Here is a 14,053-nt window from a genome sequence, read left to right on the forward strand (position 1 = left end):
ATTCTTTTCTCAAAATCAACAATTGTGCGATCAGAGATTGGCATAATGTTTACGCTTTACATCGCTTTGTAAAACACAGCTAAATAGAAAAAACAAAAGGCACATCTAATATTCATGATAGTGGTAGGCCAAGAGCTGGTAAAGGTAAACAGGAGACAGTTCCGTGCACTCCTTCTGCATGGTTCAGGAGTGATTTTTTTGATTCTAGTCCTTCTCCGCAAACATTACACCTGCAGTGCATATCATTCGGGAACGGCTTGATATGCCGGTTGACAAAGTGCCGACTGAGAGAACCAGGGTTCTTGTACATTCTCAGACGCTCCTTTTCGGGCAGCCCAGCATTACCAAGGCAAATAAAGCAGATTGTTGGTCTTTGCTTTTCGTTTTTGACGCAGACAGTGGCGATGGCTTGACAAAAAGCATCGTCTCTCTCTTCTGCAAGGGTAGATCTCTGCCTATTAGGCACGGGGGCAGCAGCGGGCACATCAACTGCATCGACCGGGCGTTTCTGCGGTGGAGGAGGCGAGGGGGCACCTTCTTCCGCATCACAGACAGCAATCACCGCATTGATTGCAGCAATTCGGCGTTCGGTTTCTTTCTCGACTGTCTTCCCTGGCATAGTCAAGACACTGTCGATAAGCGTCATATGCTGCGGTGTCATATAGCCTGTACGCTGCAACGCACCCATAACTTCTTCATCAACAACCTTTCCGGCAAGTTGCCGCTCGCTGTCTATCACTGGCTGCTCCTCTTTGTACCGCTCTAGGTTCTCGCGAATCAAGCGGTGCTTTTGCCTTCTCTTCTCATTTCTCAGCTGCCTCACTGAGTGCTGAAACAGGTCCTCTGCGCGATTGTATTTCTGGCACAATTTCTCCACGTTTTTCTTTTGAGTTCTCCACCGCTTGTGAATTCTTCGGAAACCCTGGGTTGCAGGACTCTTCTGCGGGGGATCATCGCCGAATTCTCGCTGAAATGCAGCCTGCGCATTTTCGTAGGTACGCTTCTTGACATCTCGGATCCGTGAGCGCGCCTGTTTCCTCTCTTCCAAGGAGTGCACATGAGGAATGTCATTGATACAGCTCGAATCCTCTAGCCGGTATGGTCTACGAGGATCAATGGACCGACTCATTGAGCAGGCAAACCGCATGAGTTGCTTCTGGGCGGGCAGGCCCCTTACAATTGCCTGAGCGTCCACATGAATACCCACACTGTAGTGCCGAACAAAGGTGTCAATACTTGCATGCTGCAGCATAACGTTCTGTAACTCATTCGATACATCCGCTGATTGGGGGATTCCATTAGCCACCTAGTTATATAATGCGGAATTTGTTACTCACGACTATCATTAAATGCTTTCGCTGCGCCGTATCGAAGGCAATACGGCTTCGCGACTTCTTCAAAGCCTGTGATCTCGCCGCCTCGTTTCATTCGGTAGCTTAGCCATCCTTTATTAAGACTCTTTTCCAGTGCTATCCGAATTCCGTCCGGTTCTCGTAGTGCGTGACAGAAAACATGTCGATCGAGGATTTCATCCTTGAGCTTCAATTCCTGTTGTCCAAGTCCGCTGAGGACCCGAAGACTGTATAATTTCTCTGGGCAGTTCATCACCGGGCCGTCCTTAGACAGACTTTTAAACGCGCCAACTCTAAATAGCATGCCCAGCAGGAAAACATGAGGACTGAGGACCAAGGTAGGGTCGAAGATAATTTCCGGGATCGGGAATGTGTTCCTAATTGAAATGATCAGCAAAATGGCGGAGACAATGATGTGACTGAAGAAGGATTGGGAGGAGGAAGGAATGACTTTTCAAGGGAATATTCTCACGATTCTTTCTCTCCAAGAAATGACTTTGTGAATTCTGGCCTCAAGTAGATAAAAAGTCGGGGGCGTCCTCCGTCCGGATCCCGGATTAACGTCAACTTTAGATCCTGGAAGCGAAGCTTTAGCAACGCTCCGGGCCGACTACCAGTAATAGCCGCTAGCTGGCAGAATAGGAGGAGTTGGATCCGGTACCAGCCACAAGGAAATGTCATTTCTGTGGTGGACAGGATCACTCGGGCGAATTCAGCCACGTCCTCGACATACATGGTCGCTTTGGGGCGCTTTTTGAGGGAGAGTTTTTTGTCCGTGGCTACTATCGCGAGCACCTATGGAACGTCAGCGGGGTACAATCGATGCCGGTTCTGAAACTCAACCATGATCTTACATCGCGGACCTTGACTTGGATATCCTTACTGAGGCCGTGGCCAACTTCGGCTGTGTATATCAGATGCCACCACTTCCAGAATGCGTTAAGTGTGCTTTTTTTGTTCACTCCTGCGGTGTGACGACCATCCTTTCCCCGTCGCTGGTCACAGCGCCAGGAGAAGAGGGCCTTAAGGAAGCGGACCGTCTCCTCTGTATCAGAGAGCCAGGAAAGACATTCTACCGGATCACGTTTTGTGCCTCGACAAAACCTGCGAAAAAACATCAGCGAACCAGGTCATGTAAACGGCTTGCTCTAGTGGTATCCTACCTGTCCCAGAAATCTTGCGTCTCATCCAATCGCTCTTGAGTTTTCGGACTGTAACGTTTCTGTCGGAGCTTGGAGACATCTAAAGACTCGGCCTCTCGAAGATAGTGTTCTGGTGAAAGTTGCTCCTCTTCATCATCTAGCACCAGCTCATCCTCGGACTCATCGTCAGACTCAAGCTCGGATTCGGATTCGCTGCTGGTGTCCAGGTCGCTAGTTGCGGTGGAGGAATCAGAGTCGGAGGCGTTGTTCGAGAAGACATCCGGCAGAACTGAACTGGAGTCGCTCTCGTCGTCAGCTAGAACTGGGGACGGCGAGTCAGGCATGGCAGGCATGGCAGCGGATTACAGTGTGTGACAGAGGTGGCAAGAGGACAAAAAAGACCAACTGAAGCACGAGAGAGGGGATGGTCGAGGCTGATATTATTTCAGTTTGGACGAGTCATCTGTTGGAAACTCAGGCTTGGAGCTGGAGAAGTTGCTGGAAAGCGAACGAGGACTGCCGGCCGGGGACCATGCTTGGGGTATTTATGGAAACTCAGAGAATCAGAACGGTCAACAGGGGAGCCATTTTTGGCTCCCCTCCCACCTTGACTGGGAGCTTGAGCGAACATGGGACCCTGCGGCGGCGCCTGCAGCTCGAATGGACATGGGCTGGAACGATGGGTCAGGCACCAGGAACAACAGCCAACAGGACGCTCGGGTGGCATTAGATGGTGAGGCCGTGGCCTTTGGCACACGTGACGCCAAGACCGCCCACGGTGAGCGGGCGGCTTAAAACGGCGTCAAAGGCCGCCGTTTCTGGCCTCCAATTCACCGTGTCATTGCTATTTGGAGTATTACTAGTACTTCTATTAGCTTATATTCTCTTTATAATTAAATTACTTACTCTTTCTTTATATTCTATATTAGATATATTACTAAAATAGCTCTTTATCCTTCTAAGGATATTATTCCTAAGATCTATTATAACTAGGATTATATAAACTTAATTAATTATACTTTATATAAAAAGTATAATAAAAATTACTTTTAGATAAGGTTCTTCTCTAAGTTATATTTAAATTAATACTAATTTATCTTAGATATCTTATAGAATTTATAGTAATTTATATTAGTTTTAGTTAATTCTTAATTAGATATATAAAGTTTAAAGTAATAGTATTATTATAGTAGTTATTAGTAATACTATACCTACTTAAGATAAAGAAAATAAAACTATAACTATAGGGAAATCTATTTATCTCCTAGTATCTTTCTAAAAGATAATCTCTATTTATCTTTCTAATTATAAGCTCTATTTTAATTTATAGAATATAGACTAAGCTATAGGAATATATACTATATTTATTATTAAATAATAGAAAAAGTTAAATATTAAGACTAGTTTATCTCTTATTTAGTCTTCTTACTATCCTAATAATCTTTTATATCTATAGATTAGTAATATTAGTTTTACTCTCTAGTAGAGTAGTATTTAATCCTTTTTTATAGAGATTATAGTAGGATATTAATATAATATAACTTTAATTAAAGTTATTTTAACTTTAGCTATAATAATAATAATTACTAATATTAAAATATTTATAGCTTAGTATAGAATTCTATAGTAATTTATTATTTTTATCTTATTTATCCTCCTCTTTTTTAACTAAGTAGCTTTATTTAGTATAGCTTTTCTTTATCTAGTATTAATTTAAAGGTAATTTAGAGAGGTTTTAAAAGGTTTTTAGTATTATTAAAATATTATTTTATAAGCTTAGTTTTTCTTAAATAAAGTTATTATATTTCTTATATTTTCTAAATATTCTATTAGTTCCTATTAGTTATATTCTAAGAGCTATCTTATCTATTTTATATAATAATATAGTACTTTATTAAAGACTCTTTTATCTTAAATCTCTTTAACTTCTTATTTTTCTTTATTTTTAAGTTTTAATATTAGTATTTATAAGTTATTATTATTTTAGCTATTCTATAGTTTAAGAAGAGAGATAGAGAAGATATTATATAATCTTAAGTATTTTTCTAATAATATAATATAATAAACCTAGATACTAATTTTTATAAGGATATAAAAGGATATAATTTAATAGAGGGATAGTTTCTTTTCTTTAGTTTTAAAATAGAGATTTTTTATTAAAAGAGATATAAGGATTCCTACTTTAAAATCCTTTAGTTTATAATTTTTATTATAGGATCTTTATTATATTTCTTATATAATTTAAAGCTTATTTATAGTCTTTTTATAAATATTCTAGAGGTAATTTACTTATTCTTTAGTATTAGAAATCTTTTTCTTAAATCTTTTATTAAGAGTTTAAATTTAGAAACTAGGATTATATCTAAATAATATATAAAAAAGGATCTTATTAGTTAATATATTAATAATATTATTATATATAAATTATACTATCTTAAAGAATTAAATCTAGTTTAATTATTTTTTATTAATAAAATATTTAAGATAATCTTCTAAAACCTAGTTAAATCTTTCTATTTATCTATTAGTTTAGAAATAGAATATAATAGAGAACTATAGTTTAATCTTAGAATAATAATAAAGTTATAACTAGAACTTATTTATAAAAATAGACTTTTAATTAAAGATAATCTTTTCTAGATTTCTATATTTAAGTTTAATTTAATTAAAAAAGAGTTTAATAAGATCTTTTATAGATATTATTATTAATATAGAAAGAAATTAAAAGAATTTTATAAATTAGTAAATAATTACTAGGATTATATTATATTTCCTTCTTTTAAAGATTATAATTAGAAGTCTTATAATAAAATTTATACTTAATTTTATAAATAATCTATAAAATATAGAAAAGGGTTAGAGTTCTTTATAGAAATAATATTTAAATATTTTAATTTCTTAATATATTAGATATATTTTAATATATTCTTATATATCTTTTAATAGATATTTCTAATAGAATTTTCTTTTTAGAAGTTCTTTTATATATATTCTTCTAAAATATCCTATAAGTTACTTATTATAATAAAACTTAATTAGTTTTTATCTTAGGTTCTTAATAATAGAGATATAAAAATATTCTTTATAATATAAAAGTTTCTTAGAATTAATATTTTAATACTTTTCTTATAGAATATCTTTTTAAATTATATTAATTCTTTTTTAGATTATTTTATCTTTATCTTAAAGTTCTTTAATTAATAATTTTAATTCTTTTAGAGATTTATCTATAAGTAGATCTTTATTTGTAGTTATAGTAACTACTATTTAAAAAAATATAAATTAAAAGTAACTTAAAACCTTATAATATATTATATTATAGCCCTAACTTAGAAAAAACTTAGTTATATTATAGCTTTAACTTAAGAAAACTTCTTTATTATTCCCTAGATCTAAATAATTAGCTTTATTAGACTTATTTATAGTCTTCTTTAGATTCTTCTAATCTATAGGAATAATAATATTATTTTAAATCTAGTTTAGCTTTAACTCTAGATTATTAGTTAAACTATTTATAGTTAAGAAGAGAGATAATAATAAACTTCTATAGATTAATATAATTATAATTATTAATCTCTACTTTTTTTTATTTTCTTCTCTAAATAGTATTATACTAGTAGTAAACTACTATATTTTTATAAATAATTTAGCTATAATTCTTTTATAAATTAGTCTTAATATCTTTTTTATAGATAAAGGCTTCTCTTTTTCTAGAGTATAGAATAATCTATTTATAGGATTAGTCTTTCTTAAATAATAATATATTATAAAATTAAATAAAATAAGGAAAAGATACTAATATATTTATTTTTTATTAATCTTAGATTAATCTATAAATAACTTTAGGTTATAGTAATCTATTAGAATCTTAATCTAATATTAGTTTTCTTTAAGATATTAATACTAATATTTAAATAAATAAATAATTATAAATAACTCTTAATCTAGTATTATATAGTTTTATTCTATAAATAAGAATTTCTTTAACTAGAAAGTAATAGAATATTATATTATTTAATTATCTAATTATAAAAGGATTCTATCTATTCTAAAACCTAAAGTATTAGTTTTAAACTAAATAGATCTCTCTAGATTAAAATATTATAAGAGAGATATAATTAAAAAGGTATCACAGTATAGATCCTTATATAAGAGGATCCCTATTCTTATTATTATATAACCCCTAAGACTATTAGAACTTCCTATTCCTATTTGATATAGCTCTTTAAGCTATATCTTAGTTAACCTTCTATTTTATAGTCTATCTATAATATAACTACTTCTAATCCCTTATTTACTATATAAGCTAGTCTACTAGCTTCTAATATATAACTATTTACTATATTTTAATACTATATAGCTTCTATCTCTATATTAAGAGTTAGACTACCTATTAATTATAGACTAACTACTAAAGCTTATAAAGATTTCTCTATTACTATTCTTATTTAAAAATCTTAAAACCTATATTAAATACTATAATATAAACCCTAAAGCCTAGTTTATATACTATAAATAAATATATAAATACCCTAAGAAGATTAGAAAACTAATCTATCTATACTACTAATAATACTATATTACTTAATAAGAGATTATTTATCTAATCTAGGAAATTATCTAGATTAAAGAAGAACTTATATAAATCTATAATAAACTATCTAAGAAAAATAGTATCTTTAAATATTAAGAAAAAAAACTAATATAAACTTAAAAAAACCTCTTAGAATATACCTATAAACTAGAATCTATCTACTAAAAATATAATTAAGCCCTAATAATTACTACTTTTATTATAAATACTTCTTATATAAGCCTAGTTCTTAAAGTATTTACTAAAAGACTATTAACTTTAGTATTAAGAATATCTCTACTATCTAATTCCTATACTATTTATTTCTCTATTCTTTCTAAATATTTTCTAGATCCTTATATATTTAATAGAGATTATAAAGATCTCTATTAATTTATATTTTAGATTTAAGAAAAATTAACTATAAACCTTAATTAATTTCTAATCTTAATAAGCTAAATATTATATATAATAAATTAGCTTAAAGGAATCCTATATATCTAGATCTTATTATATATTTAGAATAGAAGTTATATCTTATCTAACTATAGAGAAATCCTAAGTATTCTTAAAAATATTTTTAGTAATCTTAATTATATAAGTAATATCTAAGATAAACTCTTCTAATTCTAATAGACTAATAAGAAATTTAACTAGTTTTTTACTAAATTCTAATATCTTATATTTAAAGAAGAAATACTTAAGAAAACCTTATTTATACTACTAGAATAAACTATTAACTAAGAACTCTATAGAATATTTCTCTATAATAAGCTCTTAATCTATAAATACTATTAGTTTATAGCTTTTCTCTAGAAGCTTAAAAACTAATATATATACTATAATAAAATAACCTAATTCCTTATTATATAACTAATACTAATATAGATATAAGTTTATAATTTATCTTCTATTTAGAATAACTATCTAGACTTCTATATAGTAAGAAATAGTTCTTTTATCTTAATATCTATATCTACTTCTCATCCTATAGATCTAACTTTAAACTATTTAACTTACTAAGACTATAGTAAATACTTCTATTATAAAACTAAAGACTATTTTATATAAAACTATCTATATCCTAATTAATACTTTATATAAATATATTTTATCTATATAGAAAGATTTATTTCCCTAGAATACTAGTATACTATCTTACTAGAATAATATCCCTAATCTTTATTATCTAGTTATTCCTTATATAATAAACTACTAAAAGAAATAAACCTAGTCTAAACTATAATTAGATTAATATAATCTATATAATCTATTTATTTACTATTATTATTTAAAGAACTACTATTAATAAAGAAATCTAATACTCTAATCTAATTATATTACTAATTACCCTAAATTAGAATAAGAAAGAAATTCTAATATATATAATAATTAATAACAATACTAAAGAAAAGTATTTTATTAATATTAATTAAACTAAAGAATATAGTCTTATATAAGAACTCTTAAAGAATCTAATCTAACTAAAAGACTTTAATAGCTAAGAATCTAAGAGTAGATAGATAATCTACTTTATATAAATAAAGATAACTATTAATAAATACTAAGAAAAAACTAAGTTCTTAGTTATTTAATTTATATACTACTTAATTATCCTTAGACTATCTTAGTTTAAGATCTATAATCTAAGAATCTAGTTTATTACTTATATAGTTAAGTTTAATAATATATATTATTAGAAGAACTATAATATTATTATATAAAGCCTAAAGATCTATACTATATATAAAATTCCTTTAAAAGCCTATTCTTATAATTAACTAGACTAATCTATCTATCTAAGATCCTAAGATATTAAAGCTATAAGCTTAAATATCTATATAATATATATTAAAAACTAAAAAGGCTACTAACTCTTTACTATAATAATTAAAGATATTAAAGTTATTTTAAATAAGAAACCTAAAGAAGAGAACCCTATTAATTATCTACCTACTAAATTTTAAGACTATATTAATATATTCTCTCTAAAAGAAGCTAATAAACTATTTCTATACTATTTATATAACTATAATATATAGCTAGTAAAAGATAAAATACTATTATTTAGATCTCTTTATACTATATCTTATATAAAGCTTATTATCTTAAAGAACTAGATTATAGAGTACTATAAGATTACTTTAATAGAGATATAATTAGAAGTATTAGTTTTAAGTATTATATTCTTTATCTAATTAAAAAGGGTTAGAATAGAGATAAATATAAAAATAAACTTTAATATCTTAAATACTTTCTAGTAAATAGGATCCTAGATAAAAATAATATCTTTTTTAATTAGATAGACTAATTATATGATTAGTTTTAAAAAATCTTAGATAAATTATTAATAGAAGTTTATAAATCCTAAGAAGACTTATATATTAATAAGATAGATTAGGGTCTTCTATTTAGTAATTATATAAATCTTTTCTAGATTTATATAGAGACTATCTTATTTAATAATAATTTCTAAGAACTTTATTTTATATATATAGAATTTATATTTAGATAATTTTATAGATAAACTAGTTTTATAAAGTTATTATAGGACTTTTTATATATATTTAATATATTTAGCTTTTATATAACTATAGATTAGGATATTATCTAAATATATAGTATAGAATAAGTCTAGGTAGTTATAGAGAAAGTTATTAATAAACCTTTAGAAGATTATAGAGACTTTAGTAAATCTAAATAATATTATAAGGGATTTAAAGAGTCTAAGTCTTATATAAAATACTATAAGATATTCTTACTTAGTCTTTATATAGAGATTATTAAATACTAATATAATATTAACTTTTATAAAGAATTTTATTCCTTTTAGATTATTTAGAGTCTTTTTTATTAGGAGTAGTAGATAATAGTCTTTAACTATAACTATATTTAAGATATAGTAGTCTATATAGAATTATAGATTACTACTAGATTTATAGATAAATAGTATAAATAAAGTAATAGAAAATAAACTTAGATAAATAAATCTTTTCTTTAATAATTAGAATATTCTTTATTCTATTATATTTTTCTCTAAGAAATACTTTATAATAAAATATAATTATAAAATCTATAATAAAGAACTACTTATAATTATATAATATTTTAAAAAATAATATCTAGAGTTAGAGAGAATAAACTTCCTAATCTCTATAATTACTAATTATTAAAACCTAAAATATTTTATAATAATAAAGCTTTTAAATTAATAATAAGCCTAATAATCTAAGTTTCTATTCTAATTTAATTTTAAGATTATTTACTATCTTAGATAATAAGATATTAAGCCTAATATCCTAATTAGAAGATTAGAAGATCTTTCTAAAGAAGAAGATAAATAACTCTAATACTAAAGTTATATAATCTTAAAAAAAGAGAACTTAGATAACTAGATCTAAGATAATCTAAATATTAATATTATAACTATATAATAATTTAAATTAACTCTACTAAAATATAATACTAAATCTAAACTAACTCTACTAGAATATAACCCTAAATCTAAACTAACTCTACTAGAGTATAAACTAATTCCTAAAAGATCCTAAAAATCTTTAAGATTTATTAATAATATTCTATATAAATTACTTATTACTTTAAAGAAAGCTTTTAATAAGATATATAAAAGAGATAAAAAACTTTAATTAATCCTAGAAGTCCTAGATCTAAACTAATCCTAATATCTAAAGATTATATTTATTAAATATATATAAAATATATATAAAATAGAAATTACCTCTTATTTAGAGACTAACTCTATATTCCTAATAATAAAAACCTAAAAAATAAGTTTATATAACTTTACTATAAAATCCCTATTACTAGATATCCTAAATATTTAAAAATATATAAATTAATCTTCTAAAAGTACTACTAATCTAGAATCTACTAATATATTATCTATTAGATCTAAAACTATTATATTTACTAAAGGATTATCCTATTTTAAAAAGCCTAATAAGAAGTTTTTTATTTTTTATTTATATCTATATAACCCTAATAAAATATCTTAATAGACTTTATTATATATCTATTAGAAAGTAATAGATTTAATATTATCCTAATAGTAATAGATTAACTTATAAAGATAAGATATTTTATATTTTACTATAGAATCTATAATACTAAGGAAGTCTTCTAATTATATATCTAATATATCTAGAAGTTATATAACTTATCTTATATAATTATATCTAATTATAGATCCTAATTTATATTAGAACTCTAAAGATACTTAATCTAATATCTATAAATTATAAATCTATTATTAACTATATACTATCCTAAGACTAATAGTTAAACTAAATAAATAAATATAATCCTAGAATAATATTTATAAATATATATCTTATATTTATAAGATAATTAATTAAAATAGCTCCTATTAACTAAATTTATTTTAAACTCTAGTAAATCTAAGACTACTAAAGTTTCTCTATTCTTTATTAACTTTAAATTCTATTTAATCCTAGGATTTAAACTTATATAATTAGATTCTTATCTATTTATTACTATTCTAGATACTAAGAAGATTATTATATAAATAAAAGATATTACTAAATTTATATAAAATAAAATAATATTTATCTAAATCTATTATAAAGAATCTATAAACTAATATTACTAATCTACCTAAAATTATTAAGTTAGATAATTAGTCTAGCTTAGTACCTAAAATATTAAGACTTTTTACTTATAGAAGAAACTTAATTAAAAGAACTTTAATCTATTTAAGATTCTTAAGACTATAGGTTTATATATCTACTATCTAGAACTTCTACTTAGAATAAAGATCTATTTTATTTTTAATATAAACTTACTCTATCTTATCTTAGATAATCCTCTTCTAATATAAAGATAATCTTCTCTATCTTTAATTAAAATTAAAGATCTTAAGAAATAGATTATTAAAGATATCCTAGACTTTAAATAGGAATAATAAGATTATATAAAACTCTACTTAAAGTATACTATAAAATAGTTAGATTATAATAATCTTATAGAAAAACCTACTAAATACTTAGAGAATACTAGAGAGATTATAAATAACTTCTATTAAAAATACCTATTAAAACTTAGTTTAATCTAAGTACTACCTTAGTTTTATAAAACTTAACTCTAAGAAAAAAAGTAATATTATAGTATAGATCCTTATATAAAAGGATCTTTATTCCTATTATTATATAATCTCTAAGACTATTAGAACTTCCTATTCCTATTTAATATAGCTCTTTAAGCTATATCTTAGTTAATCTTCTATCCTATAGCCTATTTATAATATAACTACTTCTAATCCCCTACTTATTATATAAGCTAGTCTACTAGCTCCTAATATATAACTACCTGCTATACCCTGACAAAAGGTATTAATAAGGTCCTAAAATATTTTTAATTTATAGTTATTTAGTTTAATATTCCTTAGTTTTTTCCTATTTTTATTTCTTTTAAGAAGTTTTATAAGTAGTAGTATAATTAAAGAGTAATTTTTAATAAATCTTTAATAGAATTTATAGAATCCTAGGAAGACTTAAATCTTTCTTTAGGATATAGACTACTTCTATTTCTAAATAGCTTAAACCTATTCTAGATCTATAGAAATACTATTTTAACTAATAATAAAGCTAAGGGATTTAACTTATTTCTTATAGAATTAATATTTAGAGGCTTTTATAAATAACTATATTTCTCTTAATCTTTTAAGTATAAGATAAAGGTATTCTATATATTCTTTATAGATCCTAGAGAAGATAAGAATATTATCTAAATATATAATATAAATAATATTAAGAAGGCTATAAAGTATAATATAGATATAGTTTTAAAATATTATAGGTATATTAATAAGACTAAATAGTATAACTATATATTTAAAATAGCTATATCTTATATAGAAAGCTATTTTCTATTCTTCTTCTTCTTAGATATAAATTTAATAGTATATATCTTATATATTGATTTTACTAAGGAATTAAACCTTAGAAAAGTAATTAAGAATCTTTGAAATAAAGAATAGAGAATATTAATTTTTAACTAAAATCTTATTTAGATCTTAATAATTAATATAAAGCTATAGTTCTCTATCTTTTTTAGATATAAATAGAATAGATATACTAACTAGGCTCTTTAATAATCTAATTTAATTATTTATTAAGTTTTTATTAAGATACTTCTATAACTTTATAAGTTCTATCTATAAAAGGGGGTAGATTAGACTATATAAAGATAATATATTTTCTTTAAGTTTAATTAAATAGTTAATCTCTTTTTATAATAATATAATTTTAGAGTTCTATATCTTAAATATATTCTAAAATACTAGTAATTTAGGAGAGATTTAGTCTTAACTTATTATTAATTTATCTTTTTCTTCTTCTAGAGGAAACTAGACTTTTTCTAGGATTTTAATAATTATAAAGATATAGACTTAGTTTTTATATATTTTTATAAACTAGTAAGACTTTAACTATTCTATTATTTTTTTTATTATATTTAAATTACTATTATTTCTACTATAGGCCTAATATAATTTATATTTCTTAGATAGTTATATTTAATAGTAGTACTAGTAATTCTAATAGATAGAGATCTCTATTAATTATAATATAAGAATATAAAAACTTTTACTTAGTTCTTTAAGAGTTATATATAATAATTAAAATAGTCTATATACTATAGATAAGGGTATTTTATTAATCTACTACTTCTAGAATAGGGATATTATATTTAGTTTAATTAAAGTAGTATTTCTAAATAAATTTATAATTAATAAGATCTATTTCTATATAGATATTAATATCTATATATATCTTAATATTATTTTAGATATAAATTAGAATATAGAGATAAATAACTATTCTTACTTAAGACTAGGAGTTAGAATTTATAGAAGTTAATTTAATCCTAATACTTTTCTTAAGTCTTTTAACTAAGTATTATTATAATAATACTAAGGTCTTAAATAAGCTTTCTAGATCTTTACTCTT

General features: G+C 25.3%; 2 protein-coding genes across 2 annotated transcripts; one reads left to right on the forward strand and one right to left on the reverse strand.

Moving 5' to 3' along the window:
• Nucleotides 1-112: 112 nt before the first annotated feature.
• N7478_003828 (DUF3435 domain-containing protein) lies at nt 113-2,847 on the reverse strand (the record flags this gene model as incomplete). Its single annotated transcript, XM_056920042.1, has 5 exons — nt 113-1,281; nt 1,338-1,729; nt 1,825-2,147; nt 2,207-2,456; nt 2,516-2,847. 5 exons carry the CDS (start codon nt 2,845-2,847, stop codon nt 113-115), a joined length of 2,466 nt encoding a protein of 821 aa, XP_056783200.1.
• Nucleotides 2,837-8,216, forward strand: N7478_003829 (uncharacterized protein; the record flags this gene model as incomplete). The annotated part of the gene is made up of 3 exons (XM_056920043.1): nt 2,837-2,865; nt 2,944-3,272; nt 8,191-8,216. 3 exons carry the CDS (start codon nt 2,837-2,839, stop codon nt 8,214-8,216), a joined length of 384 nt encoding a protein of 127 aa, XP_056783201.1.
• Between the last annotated feature and the right edge of the window lie 5,837 nt (nt 8,217-14,053).

This window comes from Penicillium angulare (assembly GCF_028827245.1).
Source record: "Penicillium angulare strain IBT 27051 chromosome Unknown utg000003l_segment0_segment0, whole genome shotgun sequence".
Taxonomy (NCBI): Eukaryota; Fungi; Ascomycota; class Eurotiomycetes; order Eurotiales; family Aspergillaceae; genus Penicillium; species Penicillium angulare.